A 26,432-nucleotide genomic window follows, 5' to 3' on the forward strand; every position below is an offset into this window, starting at 1 on the left:
TGACAGACATTTTTCTTCTTTATTTAAAAAAATTATGAAATTTATGCCCAGAGTAAAAAACTCAAACAAACACTAGAAGAAGGTGTACATAGAAAAAGTCATTTCCTCACTCCCTAATCCTATTCTCAGGAGTCTGGCTTTCATTCTAGATATATATACCCAAATGCCTATATATGAATGATAGAAGTGTTCTGTCCATATATAAGCATAAATTTTTTGATTTAAAAAAACCATAAATGGGGTCATATTTTTCTACAATATGTATTTTGAAAAACAACCATATTTCATGGATGTCTTTCCACATCAGCACATTCAGACTTGCTTCATTCTCTTTAAAGACTATATAACTGATTTAACCAATTGCCTTTGGATACATTTTGATTGATCCCAGTATGTAATACACATCAAACTGCATGGGAGTGGGTGAGTACTAGGAAACATTTCTCCTAACAACAGTTTACAGTTTTCATGGACTAGAATAGATTCTAATGATTAGAACAGACCTGAAAGAGTGGCAGGTGGCCTTGGGAGTATGGGATCAATCTCATCACTACTAAAAGAACAAGGTCCTTCCTAGGGCGCTTATGAAACATACTGCTGCTGTCCCAGATGAATAACTGCAAACCACTGCCAACAGTGGAAGGGTAGCTTACACATAAAAAGGTCACTGTCAGTCCGTGTGGAGGAAATAACTGAAGTAGCTTAGCAAAAAGCAAAATAAAAAACAAAGAAAATGGTTTCAGAACAAGCTCTTATATTCATTTGGTATCAATAAAATGGTCCAAAATAAACCAGGAGACCAGGGCAAGTTGTAGCTGTGTTAATGATGAAAGGTGTTATTTACTGTTTAAATTCAGCAGTTGAAAGAATCCCTTTGTAAGGAAGGTGAAAAATGAGAAGTTTATGTGTATTATTTCTAGACTGCATTACTCTTTGGAAAAATATGACCAACCAGTTAGAATTTTGGTATCATTGTTACCTTTTCCTTCACATCTGCATCATGGTGATAAACTAAAGCTCTCATTTTCTGGGCACATTCTTCTCCATATAACAGGTAAAACAGTGATCCTTCAGTGAAAGTTGGCTGAATAGCTAAATGGCCTTCCTTTTCAAGGCAGGTAGTTATATTCTGAAACAGTGTGAGAACTCGAAGAAGAATCTCCTTTGCTACATGGCCATCATAAAGTGAAAGGAATGATGAATCCACCTGAAGTAGGAAACAATGAAAATTAAAAATATACGAAAACATTTTCCATGTGTATGTTCACATTTTAAAGCTGTAGTGACTACATTTAAAAAATCTTGTCATAGAAGACTATCCCTAAGACTGCATAACGTAAATGTGTAAAATCTTAGGCACTCCTACGTCACATACTAATGGAAAAAAGAGGTTTTGTGTTTTAGCTAAAAAATACTATTTCCTTGGAATCCTAGAATGTAGTCATTTGGAAAAACACCCATTTCCTCTTTAAGATCCATCATATATTCGTCATCATGGAAACTCATTAATTCACCAAACACTAACTGCACACACAGTGTGCAGGGCATAGGGCTGAGCAGATGAATATGACAGGGTCCCTTTTCTATAGGACTTGCGGTCCATTCCACCACAGCACTACCTATGCTTCCTTCAAAATACCACAGCTTTTAACTGCTCCTTTCTTACATACTTTTGTCTCCTCTCCCTCGACTGTAAGCTCACGAGGACAAGCACCAGGTAATGCTGTACTCACTGGTGTATCTTGGCACTCAGCCCAGCGTCAGGCACATACTGCGGCCTCCATAAATACTAGTGTTTCAGTGGAGACTAAGAGACACTGAACATAAGCAGGTCAAATATAAAAGATGTGACGATATATAAGTACCCCAAATTGGAAAGAGACAGAAAAATCATAATTCATTATTGCTAGGGAGAACTTTTCAAAATGATTTTTAAAAGTAAAATACGTTCATTACGGAAATTTTAGGAAATTCATATTGGCAAAAAGAACCAAAAAAAAAAAACCACCTCTAATATTGCTCCTCAGAGATAATCCCTGTTAATATTTGAGGTAAATCCTTTCCTTCCAGAACTGTCTGTCCAAATCTATATATTTGTATGGACAAAACAAATATGTAAGCTACTGAACTTACTTTGGCACCAAGGAGTCCATCTGTCATGGCTGGATTTTCCGACAAATTCAAAAGCAGTTTTAAAACTTGAACCTGAAATAAGAACATTGGTTTATTTCAGACTAGCAAGCGTGGATTTTTCTCTCCCTGGCATGCTGTCCCCCAACCAAGTCCACATTTTAAAGTCCTGCCTATTCTTCAACATCTGACTCAAATTTTCTCCACTCCACGAAGCTTTCTCAATTCCTCTTATTTAAAACCTTAGTTTTCCAATTATACTGATAGGGAGACAGGGAGAAAATAATGAACATCTTAGCTACCACCCCTGGCGCACAGAAATACCTAACACAGAGTAAGTTTAACATGTGTTACATAAATAATCTTTATTACGATTACTGTTAAGTGAAATATGATCTTTGGAACAAAAAAAGGAATCTCTCAAAGCTGTTTCTTTCTACTTCAAGTACGAAAATTTGGGGATAGTTTGGTTATGAAGACTAACAATATGGTACTTTATACTAGGTTTCTATGATTCTTGGAGCTTATCGTTTCTATGTGAAAAACTGTACAATCATTTACGCAGTGACATAAATAATAAGCAAACAAATGTTATCTTATAGCTGACTAGCCAAAACATCAGAATCTTATCACTTATAACTGAAAAGTCAGTAATGAAAACATTCAAATGGAATTCTTCCTTTAAAAATGCGAGTCGTGGGGCTTCACTGGTGGTACAGTGGTTAAGAATCCGCCTGCCACACAGATGCAGAGAACAAACATGTGGACACCAAGGGGGGAAGTGGCGGGGGTGGGGCGGGGGTGGGGTGGGGGTGGTGGGATGAACTGGGAGATTGGGATTGACATGTACACACAAATATGTATAAAACAGATAACCAGTAAGAACCTGCTGTATAAAAAGATAAAATTCAAAAAAAAAAATGAATCTGCCTGCCAATGCGGGGGACACGGGTTCGAGCACTGGTCCAGGAAGATCCCACATGCCGCAGAGCAATTAAGCCCGTGCACCACAACTACTGAGCCTGTGCTCTAAATCCCGTGAGCCACAACTACTGAAACGCGCAAGCCTAGAGCCCGTGCTCTGCAACAAGAGAAGCCACCGCGACGAGAAGCCCACGCACCGCAACGAAGAGTAGCCCCAGCTCGCCGCAACTAGAGAAAGCCCACGTGCAGCAACGAAGACCCAATGCAGCCCCCCCAAAAAAAAAAAAAAAACCAAGTCATGTAAAACTATACTTTCTACAAGATACTTGAAATTACAGAAAGTGAGGAGCAGGGAGAGGAGACTGAAATCAGGAAAAAGTGACAAATGTGCCCTCCATTACTCCCTGGAAGAGACCCGGATGTTATTATATAAACCTTTTTTGAATTACAAAGGCATTATGTGTTTACTATAGAACATTATTTTTAACTACAGAAAAGCACAAAGGAAAAGGAAATTCACATTTCCATGACTAGAAATGATATTAAGTTTGGTATTTTCTCATACACATATCCTAATACACATTTTCCTTTGATCACACTGTACATATATAATTTGTTAAGTAGAAAGATATAAGACTTTCCCTACTTTTACTGTTTTTATCATTTAAAACTTTTAAATAAAATTAATACATGTTCATGATAAATTGCAAAGAGTGCAGGAGGGTTCTGCACAGCAAAAGAAACCATAAAAACGATGAGACAACCTACAGGATGCAAGAAGATATTTGCAAATTTTCCAAAATATACAAAGAGCTCATGAAGCTCAATATAAAAAAATAAAAAAAAAATAAAAAAATAAAAAAATAAAAAAATAAAAAAATAAAAAAATAAAAAAATAAACAATCCAATCAAACAATGAGAAGACCTAAATAAACATCTCTCCAAAGAAGACATACATGTGGCCAAGAGGAACAAAAAAGATGCTCAACATCACTTATTTCTAGAGAAATGCAAATGAAAAGTAAAACGAGGCATCATGTCCCATCAGTCAGAATGGCCATCATCTTTAAGTATACAAACAATAAACACTGGAGAGCACATGGAGAAAAAGGAACCCTCTTACGCTATCGGTGGGAATGTAAATTGGTAACAGCCACTATACACGCATATACGTAGAATCTAGAAAAATGGTACACATTAACCTATTTGCAGGGCAGGAAGAGAGATGCAGACGTAGAGAATGGACATGTGGACACAGGGTGGGGGAAGCGGAGGGTGGGATGAATTGGGAGATCAGTACTGACATATATACACCACCATGCATAAAATAGAGAGCTAGCAGGTACATACTATAAAACACAGGAAGTTAACCTCGGTGCTCTGACACGACCTAGATGGGTGGGATGGGGGGTGGGATGGGGGGTGGAATGGGCAGATGGGAGGGAGGACCAAAAGGGAGGGGATATAGGTATACATATAGCTGATTCACTTCACTGTACAGCAGAAACTAACACAATATTGTAAAGCAATTATACTCCAATAGAAAAAAAAAAGCACGAGCGGGTATCAAGGGGTACCAGTCAGAATGGTCATCACCCAAAAGTCTACACAAACAATAAATACTGGAGAGGGCATGGAGAAAAGGGAACCCTCCTACACTGTCGGTGGGAATGTAAATTGATGACTGCCACTATGGAGAAGAGTATGGAGGTTCCTTAAGAAACCAAAAACAGAGCTGCCATATGATCTGGCAATCCCACTCCTGGGCGTATATCCAGAGAAGACCATAATTCAAAAAGACACATACACCCCAACCTTCCTTGCAGGGCTATTTACACTAGCCAAGACATGGAAGCAACTAAAATGTCCATCGACAGGTGGATGGATAAAGAAGATGTGGTACATATATAAGGAAATATTACTCAGCCTTAAAAAAATGAAATAATGCCATTTGTAGCAACGTGAATGGACCTGGATATGATCATACTAAGTGAAGTCAATCAGACAGAGAAAGACAAACATCATATGGTATCGCTTGTATGTGGAATCTAAAAAAAATGATACAAATGAACTAATTTACAAAACAGAAACAGACTCACAGTCTTCAAAAACAAACTTAGGGTGACCACAGGGGAATAGTGTTGGGGAGGGATAAATTAAGAGTTTTGGTTTAACATATAAACACTATTATATTTAAAATAGATAACCATGAAGGACTTACTCTATAGCACGAGTAACTCTACTCAATATTTTGTATTTATCTAAGTGGGAAAAGAATTTGAAAAATAATATGTATATGTACACCTGAATCACTTTGCTGTACACCTGAAACTAACACAACACTGTAAATCAACTATACTCCAATATAAAATAAAAAGTATAAAGATAGAAAGATAGAAATCAGCCACCCGCTTTTAGACTCGTGACCTGGGTTTACGTCTCGTGTGTTAAAGGTGAGAAAATATATACATAAAGTTAGAGTACAACTACAGATTAAACAGTTAACGTATATGTATTTTGTTTTGAAACCATGGTCAGTCCTATTGAACCGTAACTTTTTCTTGTGTCACATATGCCATCTTGTGGTGGCTCTAGGACATTTCTTTTAAGCCATTACTTTCTTTTGTTCTCATGGCAGATGTAGCAAACACAAGGTTTATTTAAATTCACCTTCTACTATTCGTATTTAGTTATGAATCAGTGTTGAACCCAAGAGGTTATTATAGTAGAGTGAGATCACTTATTAAAAATAAAGATTTAAAAAGTTCATGTTGGTGGTTTTTTACTAAGAAAATACCTAAAATGGATACATTTTTCCACTTACAAATTGATTATTATCCAAAAGTTCATTTGCAAGTTGCAACTTTAAACTCATTTTTTTTAAAAGACTTTTTTGACGTGGACCATTTTTTAAGTCTTTATTGAATTTGTTACAATATTGCTTCTGTTTTATGTTTTGGTTTTTTGGCCAAGCGGCCCCGACCAGGGATCGAACCCGCACCCCCTGCATTGGAAGGCGAAGTCTTAACCACTGGACTGCCAGGGAAGTCCCTAAAGTCATTGTTTAATGGAGAAACAATTGGTGGTTAGCCTCCCAGACAGACGAAAAAAGCAAATTTTCTATCCCAGAAATACCTGCTAGGCAATGTAGTGGAAAAACAAAACAAACCAAAAATGGAACATAGTATTGTGGTGTGAGTCACTTTCAAAAAGTCATAAAATATATTAAAATATAAACCATCTCTGAGACAGATATATACAGCCCCAAGGCCAGAGTTGCTTGGCTCTGAACACAACGTGCCTGTGAGGTTTTGGGCAAAGCAGCTGCAGAGAGAAAGAGAAGAGAGAGTTTCCAACAGCTCCAATGCCATGGGGTAGAGAGAATGCAGTTTCTATGGGGTCAAGGGCTGGAAGTTACCTTGCTCCCCTGGAGAGAAGGGTGTTGACGGGTGTGTGCATTTGGAAATTGCCTATGGATGAAGCATTATTCCTAAAATATTGCTAATACGATTATTACATTTAATTTTGAATGCCTTCGGGTACATCTTGGACCAGATCTAAGTAAGTTTGGCTACCTGAAATGTGGAAAGCCCATATAAAAGCATCTCAGAACAAATTTTAAAAGGACTATAGTAAGGCTCCGCTGTAATCACAATTTGATAACCTCAGAAGTAACTTCAGTGAAGTTGATTATCTGGAGTTTGGCTTCACATTTAGTCCTTCTAAAATGCTCATGCATTTTTTTCAGCTGTGCCAGAGAACACAGGCCAATACAGTAAAACACTGATGAACAACTGACTCAACTAATTAGAACCTTTTATTACTCTACCTTCTGTTTTTATGGTATTTCTTGAAAAATGGTGCTTGATAAGAATGCACACCAATATGAGGGGTTTACTCCAGCAGTTTTCACAGGGTGTCCCAGTTAATTCAGCTCCATCTCTGTTGCCTCCTACATCTATTGATACATAACAGGTCAAAGTGAAGCACTGAGACATGCATTACTGAAACTTATAAGTTTCAGAAAGATTTTTCAACAAATAATGGTCGAATCAAAAAAAAAGTTCTGTTAACCCTGAGGTAAGCAAAAAATTCAATTACCCAGCACTGTCACTCAAAGACTTCTTTTAATCACAATGGTCCTGTATCTGGTGCGGGTGAAGCTAGCTACTTCCCTTCAGTAAAAGGTAAACTGATTTTCAGAAAACCAAATGAATACCCATCTATTGATAAGTGAAACAACAGATTATTTTCACAAGTTAACTTTGAAATTCAATATTAGGGTATAAAAATAATATACTTTCTTGTGCCCATGTAAGGGTTTTTAGTAAACTCTGAACTTTCTTTTTTGAGGACTATCAACTTAAGATGGGTGACTTGTAAACTGAATTCCAATCTTAATAAACTGGGTGCAATAGCTGTTTGTACGGCAAGTAATGACCACTTCCTTCATACCTTGGTGCTTCCATTTCCCGTGAGCAACAAGTGGAACAGGTCTGTAACGTAACTGCTAAGCATGTGCTGGTGGTCATTGGTCACCGTCATGTTTGTTAACAACCTCAGTCCGGCCAGCTGCACAGCGGAGTTCAGGGGGCCGGAGAGGACATCCTCACAGACTTGACTGACGTACACCTGAAGGCGGAGAAAAAGTGAGTGTCTTAGGATCTCCAAAATTTTGCTATTGAACCGTAACTTTTCCGCACAGCAGAACAGGGTGATTGTTCAGGAGGAGATGGGCTCCTTAGGAAAGACGGCATTTGTATCCAGCCCTCAAACTTGGGCGACTTTTTTTTTTTAAGCTGCCCTTGTTAATGGGAGGCACGGAGCATTTTACAGATATACCTCACTTCAGCCCTAAGACAACTCTAATGAGGCAGTGTTATTATGGCCATTTTACTGACAAAGACTTTAAACTCTTCCAGGAGCTTGGACCCCCTGCCCAATGTAACGAGCTGGTGGAGCAGTGTCCAACCCCAGAGACCATGCTCCCAACACCAGTGGGGGGCCTCCCAACTCAGTCTGCCTTTCTGTGTTTGGGCACACTAGGATGAGGAGGAAGACCTGTAGGGCCATTTTGTACCATGGTTAAGCACCTGAACAGTAGGATCTAGGGGCTATCTCATGTTAGAAGTAAAGAATGGGGGGGACACAAAGTCAAATAGAACTTTTCTTTAGAGTTCTTTAGAGTTTCTTTAGAGTTTCTTTAGAGTTCAGTGGTTAAGAATCTACCTGCCAATGCAGGGGACACGGGTTCGAGCCCTGGTCCGGGAAGATCCCACATGCCGTGGAGCAACTAAGCCCGTGCGCCACAACTACTGAGCCTGTGCTCTAGAGCCCACAAGCCACAACTACTGAGCCCACGTGCCACAACTACTGAAGCCTGTGCGCCTAGAGCCTGTGCTCCGCAACAAGACAAGCCTCGACAATGAGAAGCCCACGCACCGCAACGAAGAGTAGCCCCCGCTCACTGCAACTAGAGAAAAGCCTGCACGCAGCAACGAAGACCCAACACAGCCATAAATAAATAAATAAATAAATAAATAAATTTACAAAAAAAAAGTAAGCAGAGGCAAACTCTATTTGGCCCAAGGTTCTTATTTACCGAGGTATATGTATATGAACTACTCCTTCATAATATTGTAAACCGCCACTGGCAAAAAGTAATGCAATGCCAGTAGTACTCCTATTTCACACATGACAGATCTAAACTAAACCCAGGGTGATGGAAATTTTTCTGAAACTCTGTTTTCTATGTTTGGCCATGATCTTTCCAGCTTGGAAAAATTATGTCTCACAAATAATTGGTATTCACCTAAGTCTGAACTCCACCAAACATTCTAATTGGTAAGAAAAATTCCCTAATATAAAATGCTAAGGAATTACCAACTGTCCCATAAGCCAGTATTAACTTTTAAAAATATCCAAATGTATTCATGTTACCTAATGGCAGTAAAGCAAAGAGAGATTAAATTTTTAATCTGGTTTCAAGATCTAAATGATATTTACAAATCAATCTGGCTGTCCTGGGTCACCATTTCATTATACATCCATCCTTTAAAAAAATGGCATTTCCTTAGAATCATTATAAATCATGTATTTTCACAGGATGCTCATGTCTTTCAAAGCATTTCCTAAAATGTGCTGAGCATTTACATCCTTATTAGCTCTGAATCTTTTCTCCATTTCAGTTCTAGCAACAAGATTACCAAATGGGCCAGCTCAGTTATTCCTGGAGCTGTGCCCACCTCACCTTGTTCCTTTCTCTTGTGATTCCCTCCTTCCCCAACTATGCCCATAGAAGGCTTAGACAGTCTTAAGACCCATCTCGGGCTCTACCTTTTACAGAAACCTCTGAATGAAATCTCTTCTTTCTGTGTATTCAACGATATTTTACTTGTATTTTTCCTTAAAGTATTTCATCATGTTCTGCCTTGAATTACAACTATTTGTGGACTTGCCTTATCCCCCCTTCTAGCTTTCTTAAAACAAGAGCTAATCATGTTCATTTCTAAACTCTGTAACACAGAGCAGGAACTCAATAAATGTTGAATTAACATAATTTCCTAATTTATTGTGTCTTCCTGCTGATGTTATCTGACTTTGGCCTGGTTCCTTTACCACACTTGGATTAAACTGAACCCCAAATTCAAAAGTCCACTGCACTTCTTATTGGCTGGTTCAGGTCCCTCCTTCCTGACTTAGTCTCCATAAAAATGAGCAGAGGGCCTGAATAGACATGTTTCCAAAGACATACAAATGGTAAATAGGTTCACGAAAAGACGTTCAACATCACTTATCATCAGGGAAATGCAAATCAAAACCACAGTGAAATATCACCTCACACCTAGTAGAGTGGTTATCAAAAAGACAAGAAGTAACAAATGTTGGCAAGGATGTGGAGAAAAAGGAACCCTTGTGTACTGCTGGTGGTTGGTGCAGCCACTATGGAAACCAGTATGGATATTCTTCAAAAAATTAAAAATAGAACTAGCATATGATCCAGTAATCCCACTTCTGGGTAAATATCCAAAGAAAACAAAATCACTATCTCAAAGCGACATCTGCACCCCCATGTTCACTGCAGCGTTAGTCACAATAGCCAAGACAGAGAAATAACCTAAGTGTCAATCAATGGACAAATGGATAAAGGAAATGTGGTGTGTATATACAATGGAATATTATTCACTATAAAAAAGAAGGAAATCCTGCCATTTGTGAAAAATGGACGGACCTTGAGGGCATTATGTTAAGTGAAATAAGTCTGACAGAGAAGACAAACAATGAATGATCTTATTTACATGTGGGATCTGAAAAAGCCAAACTCACAGAAACAGAGAGGAGAATGTTCAGGTGAAGGAAATGGGGAGATGTGATCAAAGCAGGTGAATAAGCTGTGGAGTCTCATGTACAGCAAGGTGACTATAGTTAACAATACTATGTTGTATACTTGCACGTTGCTAAGAAAGTAGATCTCAAATGTTCTCACCACACACACACACATGCATGCACAGGTAATTATGAGGTGATGGAGGTGTTTGCTAATGCTATACAGTAGCAGTAATCATTTTGCAATATATATGTGTATCAAATCATCGTGTTGTATACCTTAAACTTACACAATATTTATGTCAATTATATCTCAATAAAGCTGGAAAAAAAATAAGAATAATTCTTGGCTATAAAGTTATAAAGTATGGCCTACTAAAATTTCATTACTTACCTTTTTGTTATTTTTCTCTTTCATTTACAGAAATCCTTACCTTTTGTGATTTCAGATAACTTACCTTTATCTTTATTTGATTTTCAACATTCACACTCAGGTTATTCAGTGCATTTAAAGCTTTCTCTTTAATACTCTGGTTGGGATTGCTGATTTTGCTTCCAACGATTGGAATACCACCCAATTCACGAATCATGACCTAAGAGGGAAAAAACAGGACCATGACTTCAATATGCACCCCCCTTCATTATATTCTTTGCATCTACAAATACAAATAAAAACTAATGACTCTTTGGAAATACTGTTCCCATATACAACCTCTAATTCCTATTTTTAAAAAAAGTTTACTACCCATCATTTTATAGGTAAAGAAACCAATTGAAAATATATTATTAATATATGTAATATTTAAACTATAGCATGGAGATATACAATGAAGATTTACAGAGCTACTACAATGATCTCAAAGCAATTTACAAACAAAATTATTTTACTTTGAAATAAGTTATATCTCTATTACAGGCCAATTTGGCAATGCATTAAGATTTAGAACACTACAGTAGTGTTTTGCTAAAATGAGTACTTTGGAACACTAATCCCTCAAGATTTTAGTAGACGCTCCATTAAAAAAAAAGGGAGCTTTCATGGATAAGTAACTTTGAGAAACTCTGGGTATAACAAGACTAAACATGTCTCTTTATTTTGATGCAATCCTATGTTCGTGTGCATTGGAATCTCCGAGGGGGGAGTATTGAATATAGTACTTCCATAAACTTTATCCATAAAGAAGATCATTTTTCAGTTGGGGGAGAGGAAGAAAACTTATTAACATCTTGAAGTATTAAAGTTCCACACAGGGCTTCCCTGGTGGCGCAGTGGTTGAGAATCTGCCTGCTAATGCAGGGGACACGGGTTCGAGCCCTGGTCTGGGAAGATTCCACATGCCGCGGAGCAACTCAGCCCGTGCGCCACAACTACTGAGCCTGCGCGTCTGGAGCCTGTGCTCTGCAACAAGAGAGGCCGCAATAGTGAGAGGCCCGCGCACTGCGATGAAGAGTGGCCCCCGCTTGCCGCAACTAGAGAAAGCCCTCGCACAGAAACGAAGACCCAACACAGCCAAAAATAAATAAATAAGTAAATAAAAAAAAAAAAAAAAAAAAGTTCCACACAGTTTGGAAATGGTGCCCAAATTTTCAGAGGAAAAATAATCTGGAGATTTCTCACAATCAATTGCAACACTAAATACTATGTGCCTTTGTCCCAACATTGAAAGAGACATAAACTTTCATTTCTTACAAGAAAAATAAGCTGAAAATGACTCCTGTCAGGCCAAAACATGCCATTCTATCAGAAAAAGAGATAAAGAAGTTTTCCCTCTGCAATTCTAGGTTCTTCCAAAGAATGTGTGGTTACTAGAAAACAGCCCTTTTTAAAAAACAAAAAACAAAAAAACTGTACTGTTAAAGCAGATGAAGGCACTATAATTGATGACGAGGGACACCAACTCCCATTAATGAAGAAAGTACTTGTTCACCAGTGGCTTCTGACCCACTCACTCTGACTACAGTTTGTTTCAGAGGAATATAAAACTATGGCATCAGAAATAACCCCAATACAGGCATGCTAATAAGCTAGTCACCATCTGTTGTTTTTGTCTGCCTGGCACCCCTCTTTCTACTGGGGCAGACACGGCATCTCCTCTATCGTATATAGTCCCTGGTGGGATTGCTGGTCAATTGTGTTCACACCCATCCCTGTTGTTTTTGGCTGCAGGATGCACATGTGAGCCAGGCCTTGCTAATCATGGTCCAGGGTGCTTTGGCCCAACAATCAATCCAAAGGGTTGGCACTTATCCTAGCAGAGCAACTCCACCTTTCAGATCACGAGCTACAATGATGAAGGCTTGAGAGGCCAGTGGCTTTCTTTCCATCCCTGTGAAGAAAACCTCTTTGTGGCCAGAGAGACAGAGATCAAAACAGAAAAAGAAGCAGTGGTAAGCAGCCAAAAGACAGAGAAAGAGAAGGTCTGATAATGCTTTCTGTAACCTTCAACTATATTCACACTTGTGCCTGTAACCAATGATACCCTTGGACGTCCAAGTTAACTGAGCTCAATATTTTCCCTTTTTGGTTTGAAATAATTTAAGTTGGGTTCTGTCATTTACAACTGAAATGTGAGTAACAGACAAATATTCCTTGTATCTCCCTATAAATCTCTAGAGCTTTAGAGTAAACCTTGACATGATGGATAAATATGGACTAAAATGAAGTATAAATTCAAAATTGTGCATGCATGACAATGTTAAGAAAGAGCATTAGCTGAAAATAATGACAAAAACTGTTTTACTCTTCTCCATGGGTAGTGGGGGGAGGAAGCAGAGGCCATTTACATTGGTCCGCGGTTGTCAGCGTGTGGTCTAGGGAGCACCTGCATCAGAACCATCCTCATAAGCCCTGTGTACAATGTAAAGCATGTACTTAAATGTCAGATGCTTTTCTTGCTCTACTGCAGCACTGCTGAATTTTAAATAATTAAAAAGGCCATGCAATGCTAACTGTTGATTAGATACACTTATTACAAATGTGATGCCAGTGACCAACTTCATAGGGATCTTGATCTAGAATCCTATTACTAATCGTATTACTATTAGGCTGTGCTTTTCAGAAATAAACAAACGTTATTCTGTAGGTATCCATAGCCATACTATATAGATGAAAAAATTGAGGCTCTGGGAGGTTAAGTAACTTATTAGGGTCACAATTAGTGCTGGTGTGTGCGAATAGGAGGAACGTGTTTGCAGAGACTAGGGTACTCACTTGGTTGACTGAAAAGGCTGCATTGTTACCCAGAGTGACCAAAGCTCTTTCGGTAATGACAGGATCCTCAGTAGATTCAAGCAGGTAAAGGAGTTTCTGAAGTTGTTCAGCATTTAGGATATCATCATATGAGCCATTGGTTAAGTCTTCTGCATAAGAATAAAGTTATTTAAAGTTCATTTAAAATCAATATGAGACAAATTTTTTTACAAACAATACTGAATGCATATTCTGATGCCAGGCACAGTTTTAAGCACTTCAAATGCCTTATCTCATTTAATCTTCAAGTGACCCTTGGAAGAGGATACTATTATAATTCTCAATTTACAGACAGAATACTGAGGCTTATAGACGTTAAGAAATTAGCCAATGGTTACTTTTCTCTTTTAGTAAGGCACTGCATGCCAACAGCATTTCTCTTTTAGTAAGGCACTGCATGCCAACAGCATTTTCTGTTTCTTCTTTCTAAAAATCAGGTACACCCATCCAGTGGAACACTTCCCTACAGACATAGATTCATTAAGAAACAGAATTTGCATTAGGGAGAACTGTTCTGATCACAGTTTTAAGAATGCCTCAGGCTGGAGCAAAAGCTATGGAAGTGGCCCAATCATGCTGCTAGCGGAGCGCTTTTGTTTGGTTTATATGAGCAAGGCATGATGACCGAGACACAAGAACAGCAGTCCAGCTGGGGGTGATGACAAAAACTGTCGTTCTGAGGAACAGGTCAAGTAGTCAAATGCTGGATCTGCTCAGGAACATTTAAAATTTATAGCTCTAACCTTTAAAAAAAAATCCTCTTTATAGAAATCACCACAGGAAAAACAGAAACCATGTGTATAATGCTGTAATTGTGTTATAAACATAGAACATGATTCTCTCCAAATTAAACTATGAGAATAGGTCAGACAGTGCAAGTGTCCACAGTACATTGCCCAGGGTGGGGCTGAGGCGGCAGTTTATAACAAGAGGTGCTGTATGATGTCACAGCTGTGCTTTTTGTTTTTTAAAATGTCTCTCAAATTATTAAAAGTTGTTATCTTTGGATGCTGGGATGATGAATGACTTATTTTCTACCCCTGTGCTCATGAGTACTTTCTGATTTTTTTACAGTAAACACGTATCACTTTATTAAAATAATTGAGTATATTGCTTAAAGAGGAATCACAGACAAATATGAGATAAAGAGACAAGTTTAGATTATGGGAGCCAATAAGTGATATGATGTCCTGAAGAAGCCAAACAAGAAATCAATTATTAGGAAAATCTAAAAGCCAAAAAGCCAGCAGATTCTCACTCCCATTTCTTATAATCAGAACCTCTGTACCATGCTTTTATGCCTGAATCCACTACCTGCCTCATTAACACCTTATAAAAGACTTTCACCCAAAGAATACTTGAAAAGGTTAAGTGAAAGAATGACAAAAACAGATTTTTAGAATGGAAAGATTTTTTGGGGGTTCATCCAAACCTCTTATTTTACACACAAGGAAACTGAGACCAGGATCATTTAAGGATTTGCCTAATGTCACAAAGGAGTTAGTAGCCGAGACCAGAGAAATGAAAATACAAAGCTGCAGACACCCACTTAACTTCTTTTGGGCCTTGGTCTTCTTATATGTAAAATAAGGTTGGTCAAACACTATAACTGGTTCCAAAAGTTCCTGTACAGCCCTGAAGTTGTGTAATTTTATACATATACATATGACAGAAATAGGATAAATTTAACTCATTCATACTTCCAAAACATTTCAAAATCCTATAACTTCCTTATACATTTTCCCACAAAGCCATTAAAAAGTTTTATAGATACATAAATTATTTATAAATAGCCAAATAAAAATTTACAGGGAAAACTGTTAAATCACAGACTTTTCACTTGAAGGAAGGAGGTGCAATGTGGTTAAAAGTAAAAGTAAGTTAAAAGTTAAAAGTAAGCCAAGGTTAAGTCTGGTTCAAATTCCAGCTAAGCTATTTACCAGCTGAGAGACTTAACCTCTCCAAGCCTCAGTTTCTTCATCTATTACATGGGAGTTAATAGTGCCTACCTTAAAGTATTTTTATGTCTTTGGATATATACCCGAGTGGAATTGCTGGATCATATGGTAGTTCCATTTTTAGTTTTATGAGGAATTTCCATACTGTTTTCCACAGTGGCTGCACCAATTTACATTCCCACCAACAGTGTATAATGATTCCCTTTCCTCCACATCCTCACCAACATTTGTTATTTGTGGTCTTTTTGATGATAGCATTCTGACAGGTGTAAGGTGATATCTCACTGTGGCTTTGATTGGCATTTCTCTGATCATTAGCAATGTTGAGCATCTTTTCATGTCCCTGTTGCCCATCTACATGTCTTCTTAGGAAAAATATCTGTTCAGGTCTTCTGCTCATTTTCTAACCAGGTTCTTTTTTTGGTATTGAGTTGTATAAGGTGTTTATATATTTTGGATATTAAGTAACCCCTTGTTGGTTGCATCATTTGCAAATATTTTCACCCATTCAGTTGTGTTTTTGTTTTGCAAATGGATTCCTTTGTTGTGCAAAAGCTTTTCAGTTTAATTAGGTCCTATTTGTTTATTTTTACTTTTGTTTCCTTTGCCTCAGGAGACAGGTCCAAAAAAAATATTGCTACAATTTATGTCAAAGAGTGTTCTGCCTATGTTTTCTTCCAGGAGTTTTATACTTTCCAGTCTTATGTGTAGGTCTTTGTTCCATTTTGAGTTTATTTTTGCATATGGTATGAGAAAACGTTCTAATTTCATGCTTTTAAATGTAGCTGTCCAGTTTTCCAAGCACCACTAAAAAGACTATCTTTTCCCCACTGTATATTCTTGCCTCCTTTGTTGCAGATTAATTGACCATAAGTTATTGCTTTATTTCTGAACTACCTATTCTGTTCCATTGATCTATGTGTCTGTTTCTGTGCCAGTACCATACTGTTTTGATAAATGTAGCTTTGCAGTATAGTCTGAAGTCCAGGAGCCTGATTCCTCCAGCTCTATTCTCCTTTCTCAAGATTGTTTTGGCTATTTGGGGTGTTTTGTGTTTCCATAAATATTTTTAAATTATTTGTTCTAGTTTTTGAAAAAAACGCCATTGGTATTTTGATAGGGATTGCATTGAATCTGTAGATTGCTTTGGAGAATATGGTCATTTTAACAATATGAATTCTTCCAATCAATGCAAAACATATATATCTTTCCATCTATTTGCATCATCTTCAATTTCTTTCATCAGTGTCTTAAAGTTTTCTAGGTATAGGTCTTCTAACTCCTTAGGCAGATTTATACTTAGGTATTTTATGCTTTTTGATGTGATGGAAAATGGGATTGTTTCCTTAATTTCTCTTTACAATAGTTCGTTGTTAATGTATAGAAATGCAACAAATTTCTGTATAGTAGTTTTGCATCTTGCAACTTTTCCAAATTCATTGATGAGCTTTTTGGTGATGTCTTTGTGATTTTCTATGTATAGTATCATGTCACTTGCAAACAGTGACAGTTCTACTTCTTCCTTTCAAATTTGGATTCCTTTTATTTCTTTTTCTTGTCTGATTGCTGTGGCTAGGATGTCCAATACTATGTTGAATAAAAGTGGCAAGAGTGGGCATCCTTATCTTGTTCCTCATCTTAGAGGAAAACGCTTTTTACCACTTAGTATCATGTTAGCTGTGGGCTTCTCATATACGGCCTTTATTATGTTGAGGTATGTTCCATCTATACCCACTTTCTTGAGGGTTTTGTTAAAAAAAAAAAAGGATGCTGAATTTGTCAAGACATTTTTGCATCAGTTGAGATGATCATATGATTTTTATTCTACAATTCATCAATGTGGTGTATCACACTGATTCATTTGCCGATATTGAACCATTCTTGCATCCTTGGAATTAATCCCAGTTGATCACGGTGTATGATCTTTTTATTGTACTGTTAAATTCAGTTTGCTAATATTTTGTTGAGGATTTTTGTATCTGTGTTCAATGATACTGGCCTGCAATTTTCTTTTCTGTGTGATATCTTTGTCTTGTTTTGGCATCAGGGTGATGCTGGCCTCATAGAATGAGTTCAGAAGCATTCCTTCCTCTGCAACTTTCTGGAATAGTTTGAGAAGGATAGGTGTTAACACTTCTCTAAATGTTTGGTAGAATTCACCCGTGAAGATATCTGATCCTGGACTTTTGTTTGTTGGGAGTTTTAAAAACTATTTATTCAATTTCATTACTGGTAATTTGTCTGTTCATGTTTCCTATTTCTTACTGGTTCAGTCTTGGGAGATTGTACATTTCTAGGAATTTGTCCATTTCTTCTAGGTTTTCCATTTTATTGGCATATAGTTGTTCATAGTAGTCTTTTATGATCCTTCCTATTTCTGTGGTGTTGGTCTTAACCTCTTTTTCATTTCTGATTTTATTGACTTGGGCCCTCTCTTTTTGTTTTTATGAGTCTGGCTAAAGGTTTATCAATTTTATCTTACCAAAGAACTAGCTCTCAGTTTCACTGATATTTTCTATTTTTTTATGAGTCTATTTCATTTATTTCTGCTCTGATCTTTATAATTTCTTTCCTTCTACTAAGTTTGGGTTTTGTTTGGTCTTCTTTTTCTAGTTCCTTTAAGTGTAAGGTTAGGCTATTTGAGAATTTTCTTGTTTCCTGAGGCTGGCCTGTATCGCATAAAATGCCCTCTTAAAACTGCTTTTCCTGCATCCCATAGATTCTGGATCTTTGTGTTTCTGTTTTCATTTGTCTCCACTATTTTTTACTTTCTTCTTTGATTTCTTCAGTGATCTACTGGTTGTTCAACAGCATATTTTTTAGCCTCCAAGTATTTGTTTTTTGCAGTTATTTCCTTGTAGTTAATTTCTAGTCTCATACTATTGTGGTTGGAAAAGATGGTTGATATAACTTCAATTTTCTTAAATTTACTGAGACTTTTTTTGTGGCCTAGCCTGTGATCTACCCTGAAAAATGTTCCATGTGCACTTGAAAAGAATGTGTATTGGGCTTCCCTGGTGGTGCAGTGGTTAAGGATCCGCCTGCCAGTGCAGGGGACGTGGGTTCGGGCCCTGGTCCGGGAAGATCCCACATGCCCAACTAAGCCCATGTGACAAAACTACTGAGCCTGCACTCTACAGCCTGTGTGCCACAACTACTGAAGCCTGCGCGCCTAGAGCCCGTGCTCTGCAACAAGGGAAGCCACTGCAATGAAAAGCCCAGGCACCACAACGGAGAGTAGCCCCCACCCGCTGCAACAAGAGAAAGCCCAAGCCCAGCAACAAAGACCCAACACAGCCAAAAATAAATAAATTTATTTAAAAAAAAAAAAAGAAAAGAAAAGAATGTGTATTCTGCTGCTTTTGGATGGAATGTTTTATATATATCTAATAGTTCTATCTGGTATAATGTGTCATTTAAAGCCAGTGTTTCCTTATTCATTCTCTGCCTGTATGATCTGTCCATTGATGTAAGTGATGTGTTAAAGTCCCAAACTATTATTGTGTTACTATCGATTTCTCCCTTTATGTCTCTTAATATCTGCTATGTACTTACATGCTCCTATGATGGGTGCATATATGTTTAAAATTGTTTCATCTTCTTCTTGGATTGATTCTATTATAGATTTCTGGTTTCTAGTTACCATGACTCATATATAGCAATCTATACACACACACACACACACACACACACACACACACACGTATATATGTGATTGTTTTAAATTGCTGATCTCTTCATTTCAAACACATTTTAACAACCCTGCATTTTTACTCCCCCCATGCCCATGACTACTGTTTTTGACATCATATTTTACATCTTTTTGTTTTGTGTATCTCTTTACTTACTGTGGATATAGACGATGTTACTACTTTTGTCTTTTACCCTTCCTACTAGCTTGGCATGTAGTTGATTTACTACCTTTACTGTATATTTACCTTTACCAATGACATTTTTCCTTTTGTAATTTTCACGTTTCTAGTCGTGCCTTTTTCCTTTTCACTTAAAGTCATTTTAACAATTCTTGTAGAGGTGATGGGAGACAAGATGGCGGAGTAGAAGGACTTGAGCTCACCTTCTCTTACGAAAACACCAAAAACACAACTGCCGAATAACCACGTTTTTTGTTCAAGTCGACAAAAAAAAGACTTGAACCTACAAAAAAAGATATTCTGCACCCAAAAACAAAGAAGAAGCCACAACAAGTAGGAGGGGCGCTTCTGTGATATAATCAAATCCCATACCTGCCAAGTGGGTGACCCACAAACTGAAAAATAATTATATCACAGAGGTTCTCCCACAGGAATTAGAGTTCTGAGCCCCACATGAGGCTCCCCAGCCTGAGGGTCTGGAATTGGGAGTAGGAGCCTTCAGAGCATTTGGCTTTGAGGGTCAGTGAGGCTTGAGTGCGGGACTCCACAGGACTGGGGGAAACAGAGACTCCACTCTTAGACGGTGCACACAAGGTTTCATGTGCACTGGGACCCAGGGTAAAGCAGTGAGTCCACAGAAGCCTGGGCCAGACCTACATGCAGATCTTAGAGGGACTCCTGGGGAGGTGGGGGTTGGCTGTGGCCCAATACAGGGGCAAGGTCACTGGTGGCGGAGGCCCCTAGGAAATACTCCTCAGTGTGAGCTCTCCTGGAGGTCACCATTTTGGCACCGAGACCTGGCCCCACCCAACAGCCTGCAGACTCCAGTGCTGGGATGCCTCAGGCCAAACAACCAACAGGGTGGGAACACAGCCCCACCCATCAGCAGACAGGCTGCCTGAAGTTGTCTTGAGCCCACAGCCACTTCTAGACATGCCACTTGACATGGCACTGTCCACCAGAAGGACAAGACCCAGCTCCACTCACCAGTGGGCAGGCACGAGTCCCTCCCATGAGGAAGCCTGCACAAGCTCCCAGACCAACCTCATCCACCAGAGGGCAGACATCAGAAGCAAGAAGAACTACAATCCTGCAGCCTGCAGAACGGAGTCCACAAACCCAGAAAGTTAGAAAAAAATGAGATGGCAGAGAAATATGTTCCAGATGAAGGAACAAGATAAAACCCCAGAAGAACAACTAATTGAAGTGGAGATAGGCAAGCTGCCTGAAAAAGAATTCAGAACAATGATAGTAAAGACGATCCAAGATCTCGGAAAAACAATGGAGGCACAGACAGAGAAGATACAAGAAATGTTAAACAAAGAGTTAGAAGATTTAAAGAACAAACAGAGATGAACAATACAAAAACCGAAATGAAAAATACACTAGAAGGAATCAGTAGCAGAATAAATGAGGCAGAAGAATGAATAAGTGAGCTGGAAGACAGACTGGTGGAAATCACTGCTGCAGAACAGGATAAAGAAAAACAAAAGAAACGAGGACAGTCTAAGAGACTTCTGGAACGATATTAAAGGCACCAACATTCACGTTATAGGGGTCCCAGAAAGAGAAGAGAGAAAGGGCCTGAGAAAATATTTGAAGGGATAGTAACTGAAAATTTCCCTAACATGGTAAGGGAAACACTCAAGTCCAGGAAGTGCAAAGAGTCCCAAACAGGATAAACCCAAGGAGGAACAGGCTGAGACACATATTAATCAAACTGACAAAAATTAAAGACAAAGAGAAAACATGAAGAGCACTAAGAGAAAAGCAATAAATAACATACAAGGGAATCCCCATAAGGTTATCAGCTGATTTTTCAGCAGAAACTCTGCAGGCCAGAAGGGAGTGGCACAATGTATTTAAAATGATGAAAGGAAAAACCTACAACCAAGAATACTCTACCCAGCAAGGCTCTCGTTCGGATTTGACAGAGAAATCAAAAAGCTTTACAGACAAGCAAAAGTTAAGGGAATTCAGCATCACCAAACCAGCTTTACAACAAATGCTAAAGGAACTTCTCTAGGCGAAAAAGAAAACCCCAAAACTAAAAACAAGAAAATTATGAATGGGTAAAGCTCACTGGTAAAGGCAACATACAGTAAAGTTAGGAAATCATCCACACACAAATATAATATAAAAACCATCAACTGTGAGGAGAGTAGAAATGCAGGATATTGGAAATGTATTTGAGATTACGAGACCAGCAACTCAAAACTATCAAAACTATCTTGTTTATATATATATATACTGCTATATCAAAACCTCATGGATGGTAACTGCAAACCAAAAATCCACAACAGAAACTCACATGCTTCCTAATTTCAAACTATATTATAGTAATCAAAACAGTACAGTATCGGCACAAAAACAGACACATAGATGTATGGAATAGAACAGAGAGCCCAGAAATAAACCCACACATATATGATCAATTAATTTATGACAAAGGAACCAGGACTATACAATGGGGAAAGAAGAGTCTCATCAATAAATGGTGTTGGAAAAACTGGACAGCTACACGCCAAAGAATCAAACCAGTTCATCTGTACCATTTTTCTACAGATAAACCAGTCTGCAAGGCAGAAATAAAGACACAGATGTAGAGAACAAACGTATGGACACCAAGGGGGGAAAGCAGTGGGTGGTGGTGGTGGTGGTGGTGGTGGTGGTGGTGGTGGTGGGATGAATTGGGAGATTGGGATTGACATATATACACTAATATGTATAAAATAGGTAACTAATAAGAACCTGCTGTATAAAATATAAAATAAAATTCACACACAAAAAAGAATGAAACCGAACCACTATCTCACACAATACACAAAAATCAACTCATAAAGGATTAAAGTCTTAAATATAAGACCTGAAACCTACGGGCTTCCCTGGTGGCTCAGTGGTTAAGAATCTGACTGCCAATGCAGGGGACATGGGTTCGAGCCCTGGTCCGGGAAGATCCCACATGCCGCGGAGCAACTAAGCCCGTGTGCCACAACTAGTGAGCCTGCGCTCTAGAGCCCGCGAGCCACAACTACTGAAGCCCCTGCGCCTAGAGTCCATGCTCCGCAACGAGAAGCCACCGCAGTGAGAAGCCCACGCACAACAAAGAGTAGCCCCCACTTGCCGCAACTAGAGAAAAGCCCACGTGCAGCAACGAAGACCCAAAAGCAGTCAATAAATAAATAAATAATAAATTCTTAAAAAAAAAAAAAGACCTGAAACCTAAAACTCCTAAAAAAAAATAGATGGTAAGCTCCTTGACATGGGTCTTGACATGATTTTTTGGATTTGACCAAAAGCAAAAGCAACAAAAGCAAAATAAACAAGTGGAACTACATCAAAAAATCTTCTGTACAGCAAAGGAAGCCATCAACAAAATAAAAAGGCAACCCATGAAATGGGAGAAAATATTTGTAAATCATATATCCGATAAATGGTTACTATCTAAAATATATTAAAAAACTCAAGCAACTCAATAGGGAAAAAAAAAAAAGAAACAATCTAATTATAAAATGGGCAGAGGCTCTGAATGGACCTTCCCCCAAAGACATTCAAATGGCCAACAAGTACATGAAAAGGGGCTCAACATCACTAATCTTCAGGGAAATGCAAACCAAAACCACAATTAGCTATCACCTCACACCTGTTAGAATGTCTATCCTCAAGAAGACAATAGATAACAAGTGTTGGTTAGGATGTAGAGGAAAGGGAACCCTTGTGCACTGTTGGTGGGGATGTAAATTTCCAACCACTATGGAAAATATGGAGGTTCCTCAAAAAATTAAAAACAGAACTACCAGGAACTTCCCAGCGGTCTAGTGATTAAGACTTTGCCTTCCAATGCAGGGGGTGCAAGTTCAATCCCTGGTCAGGGAGCTAAGATCCCACAGGCCTTGTGGCCAAAAAACCAAAACATAAAACAGAAGCAATATTGTAACAAATTCAATAAAGACTTTAAAAATGGTCCACATCAAAAAAAACTTAAAAAAAAATTCTAAAAAAATAGAACTACCACATGATCTAGCAATTCCACTTCGTCATTCAATGAAATCACCACCTTGAAAAGATATTTGCACCACCATGTTCACTGCAGCATTATTTACAATAGCCAAGACATGGAAACAACCTAAGTGTCAATCGACGGATGAATGTATAAATAAAACGTGATACACACACACACACACTCACACTCACACATACATACAATGGAATGTTATTCAGCCATAAAAAAGAAGGAAATCCTGCCATTTGTGACAACGTGGATGGATCCTGAGGGCATGATGTCCAGAGAAATAAGTCAGACAATGAAAGACAAATACACAATGATCTCACTTTTATGTGGAATCTAAAAAACTCAACTCATAGAAACAGAGAGTGTCATGGTGGTTGCCAGGGGCTGGGGGCTGAAGGAAATGGGAAGATCTGGGTCAAAGGATACAAGCTTCCAGTTATAAGGGCAATGAGTACTAGGAGTGTAAAGTACAGCTTGGTGACTACAGTTAACCATACGGTATTGTACACTTGAAAGTTGCTAAGAGAGTAGACCTTAAAAGTTCTCATCCCAAGAAAATTTGTGGTGATGGATGTCAACTAAACTTACTATGGTAATCATTTTGCAATACATACGTATGTCAAACCATTATGTTGTACACCTAAAACTAATACAGTGTTTATCTCAATTAAAAAAAAAAGATCACCCTCCAAAACGTAAGGGTGATGCTGACAAGATGGGTATTTCTCGAGTCTTCTTCAAAGAAAAAAGTGTAGCTTCAGGAAGGGGCTGTGAGCAACTTATTTTGTAAGCTGCCTGGCCAAGGTAATGGTGATTTTGGGGGGTGGGTAGTAAGACTTTGTCAGTGTTCATCGTGTTGAGTAAGTATAAGTGAGAAGGTATCTGAGTTCGGGTCACCTGACTACTTAATACAGAAATATCTCTGACACAAAGACAACAAAGTAGGCTTTGGAAGTAAGGGTAAGTCCAAATCATTTTTAAAATGAATTTTTTTCCCCTTGTGCCAAAAGGGAAAGAAACCTTTCACCCACTCCCTTTTCTGAGAACATTTCCTTGAGCAAACTAGTAATTGTAACTCCTTTGTCTACCCCTTTGATAAAATATACATCTTTTTAAAAGCTAAGTAAGCCTCTTGCCGGTTTACAACCCAAGAAAATCTTTCTTAGCGGCTTTGGTGTCATCTGAAGTGTAAACATCAAGGAAAATGGAGTCCCCATCTCCTTGTCTCTGTGTGAGTCAGAGCTCGGTTCTTGGCTCTGTGTTATAACTACGCGGTTATCATAGATACTGAGAACTCTCATTTTTCTTCTACATAACGGCTATTACCTAACACAAATACCACCCCAACTACCTGTGAATTTAGAATGAACTATGTGTAGCAAATGGTTCTGTCAAGTCCTCTTAAGGATAAATTACTGTTTATCTTGAGGGCATGTACTTAATATGAAATAGGTTATAGGTTATATCTGGCTGGATACATAAAGGGGTGAGAATTCTTTCTGTCTTTGCAATCCCATTAGCAGATTGCCCGTGATGAGCGTAGCAATCTGGTTTAATGCTTATTCTCTAATAAAGCTATTTAGTTCTTTCCTACATTTGTAGAGAGGAATTTCTTGGTTGGCAGGAGATTTTATTTTTAATTATTTCTGTAACAGCTTCCATGACCTGCAATACCCCCCAGAACATTCAACAAGTTGTTAGAATCCTGAATGCAGCAATCAATTTTTGGACCGAAACCTAATCATGCACTTGTCCGCCAGGAGGGTGTCCTCCATGCAGATAACTGTTCTAATTTGATATACATAGCTATATCTGTATCTCCAGGATCTCTCGCATACTTTGCATATATATATATATAGACCACGGCGACTTCAAAGCACCTCCCCCTCAGAACTGCCCCTCTGGCGTCCCTTCTTCCAGGCTAACTGCACGCAGAATTTCATCTATCGCTCCAGAATCCCCCTGGTAACACAAAGGCCGGGAGCAAGCTTTAACGTTGAGAGGCAATCAACACGCTTTTGAGAAACAGTCCTCCGCTGTGACGCCAGGCTCAGACAAGAAAGTCTGGGCAATTTTTCATCCCGGAATTCTGAACAAAGAAATGGAGGCAGGGAACCAGCTCTGAACCCTACACTCACCCAATCAAGTGGAAGACCCGTCTTTTGCACCTGGGCTTCCCGACTTTGCCCTTCTCATCAGCCTCCCTCCCTGGCTGGGCTCCTTATTTACTCCCAGCACTGGAAAGCCACGAGCACCTGTGGCGTCTTCAACCCCCACTCTGGGAAAGCCACAGTCCCAGTCCCCGCCCACCTGCCAGGTACCCCGTGGGCTCACCTGCGGACCGCGAGGGGCGCAGCCGTAGCCCGGGGCCGCCTCGCCGCCGGCCCCGCGTCAGCCTGTAGAAGCAGTAGCAGGCGCCGGCCGCTAGGACCAGGCCCGCCGCCACCCAGCCCACATCCCGGGAGCCGCCCATGCTGCCGCTGGGGCCACGCGCAGCGCTGGGCCTGGCGCAGGAGGGTCCGAAGCCAGAGGGTGCTGTCGCCGTCCGGGTTCTAGCCGACGGAGAAAGGAAATGGGCGACTGAGCTCCGCCTCTCGGAAACCGCCCTGTCGGCCCGGACGCGTCCCGGCAGCTTCCTCGAGTCTGGGCGGGGCGCGGGTGAAGGAGAGCGAGACTCGGTGAAGAGCTGCAAGGACTAAACGCCCCAAGAGCACACACCAGGGGCCGCCCCCGCCGCCCGGAGGCGGGTTCCCGCCCCGGCCCGAGGGTCACCTCCCTCCCGGCAGTCCGCGGCCCCAGGGTGGGCGCTCGGGGCAACGCAGCGCCTAGCCCCTCCCCTCTACGCAGCGTGGTTGCCGGGGCAACGCCGAGACGCGCTAGCCCCTAGCCAGGCGCGGCTCCTGCTGCGCGGGGTGTGAAGAGCAGGCGGGAAGCGCCGAGTTTCAGTAAGGCCTCTGGTC

General features: G+C 39.5%; 1 protein-coding gene across 1 annotated transcript; it reads right to left on the reverse strand.

Annotated features, from left to right (window-relative positions):
- On the reverse strand, positions 1-26,272 carry ARMC10 (armadillo repeat containing 10). The gene is made up of 6 exons (XM_061198462.1): positions 25,807-26,272; positions 13,592-13,740; positions 10,839-10,973; positions 7,510-7,686; positions 2,134-2,205; positions 1-1,207 (listed from the first exon to the last, which is right to left on the reverse strand). The coding sequence occupies exons 1-6, from the start codon at positions 25,943-25,945 to the stop codon at positions 956-958; spliced, it is 924 nt and encodes a 307-aa protein (XP_061054445.1). The 5' UTR covers positions 25,946-26,272; the 3' UTR covers positions 1-955.
- Between the last annotated feature and the right edge of the window lie 160 nt (positions 26,273-26,432).

Source organism: Eubalaena glacialis, chromosome 8, assembly GCF_028564815.1.
Source record: "Eubalaena glacialis isolate mEubGla1 chromosome 8, mEubGla1.1.hap2.+ XY, whole genome shotgun sequence".
Taxonomy (NCBI): domain Eukaryota; kingdom Metazoa; phylum Chordata; class Mammalia; order Artiodactyla; family Balaenidae; genus Eubalaena; species Eubalaena glacialis.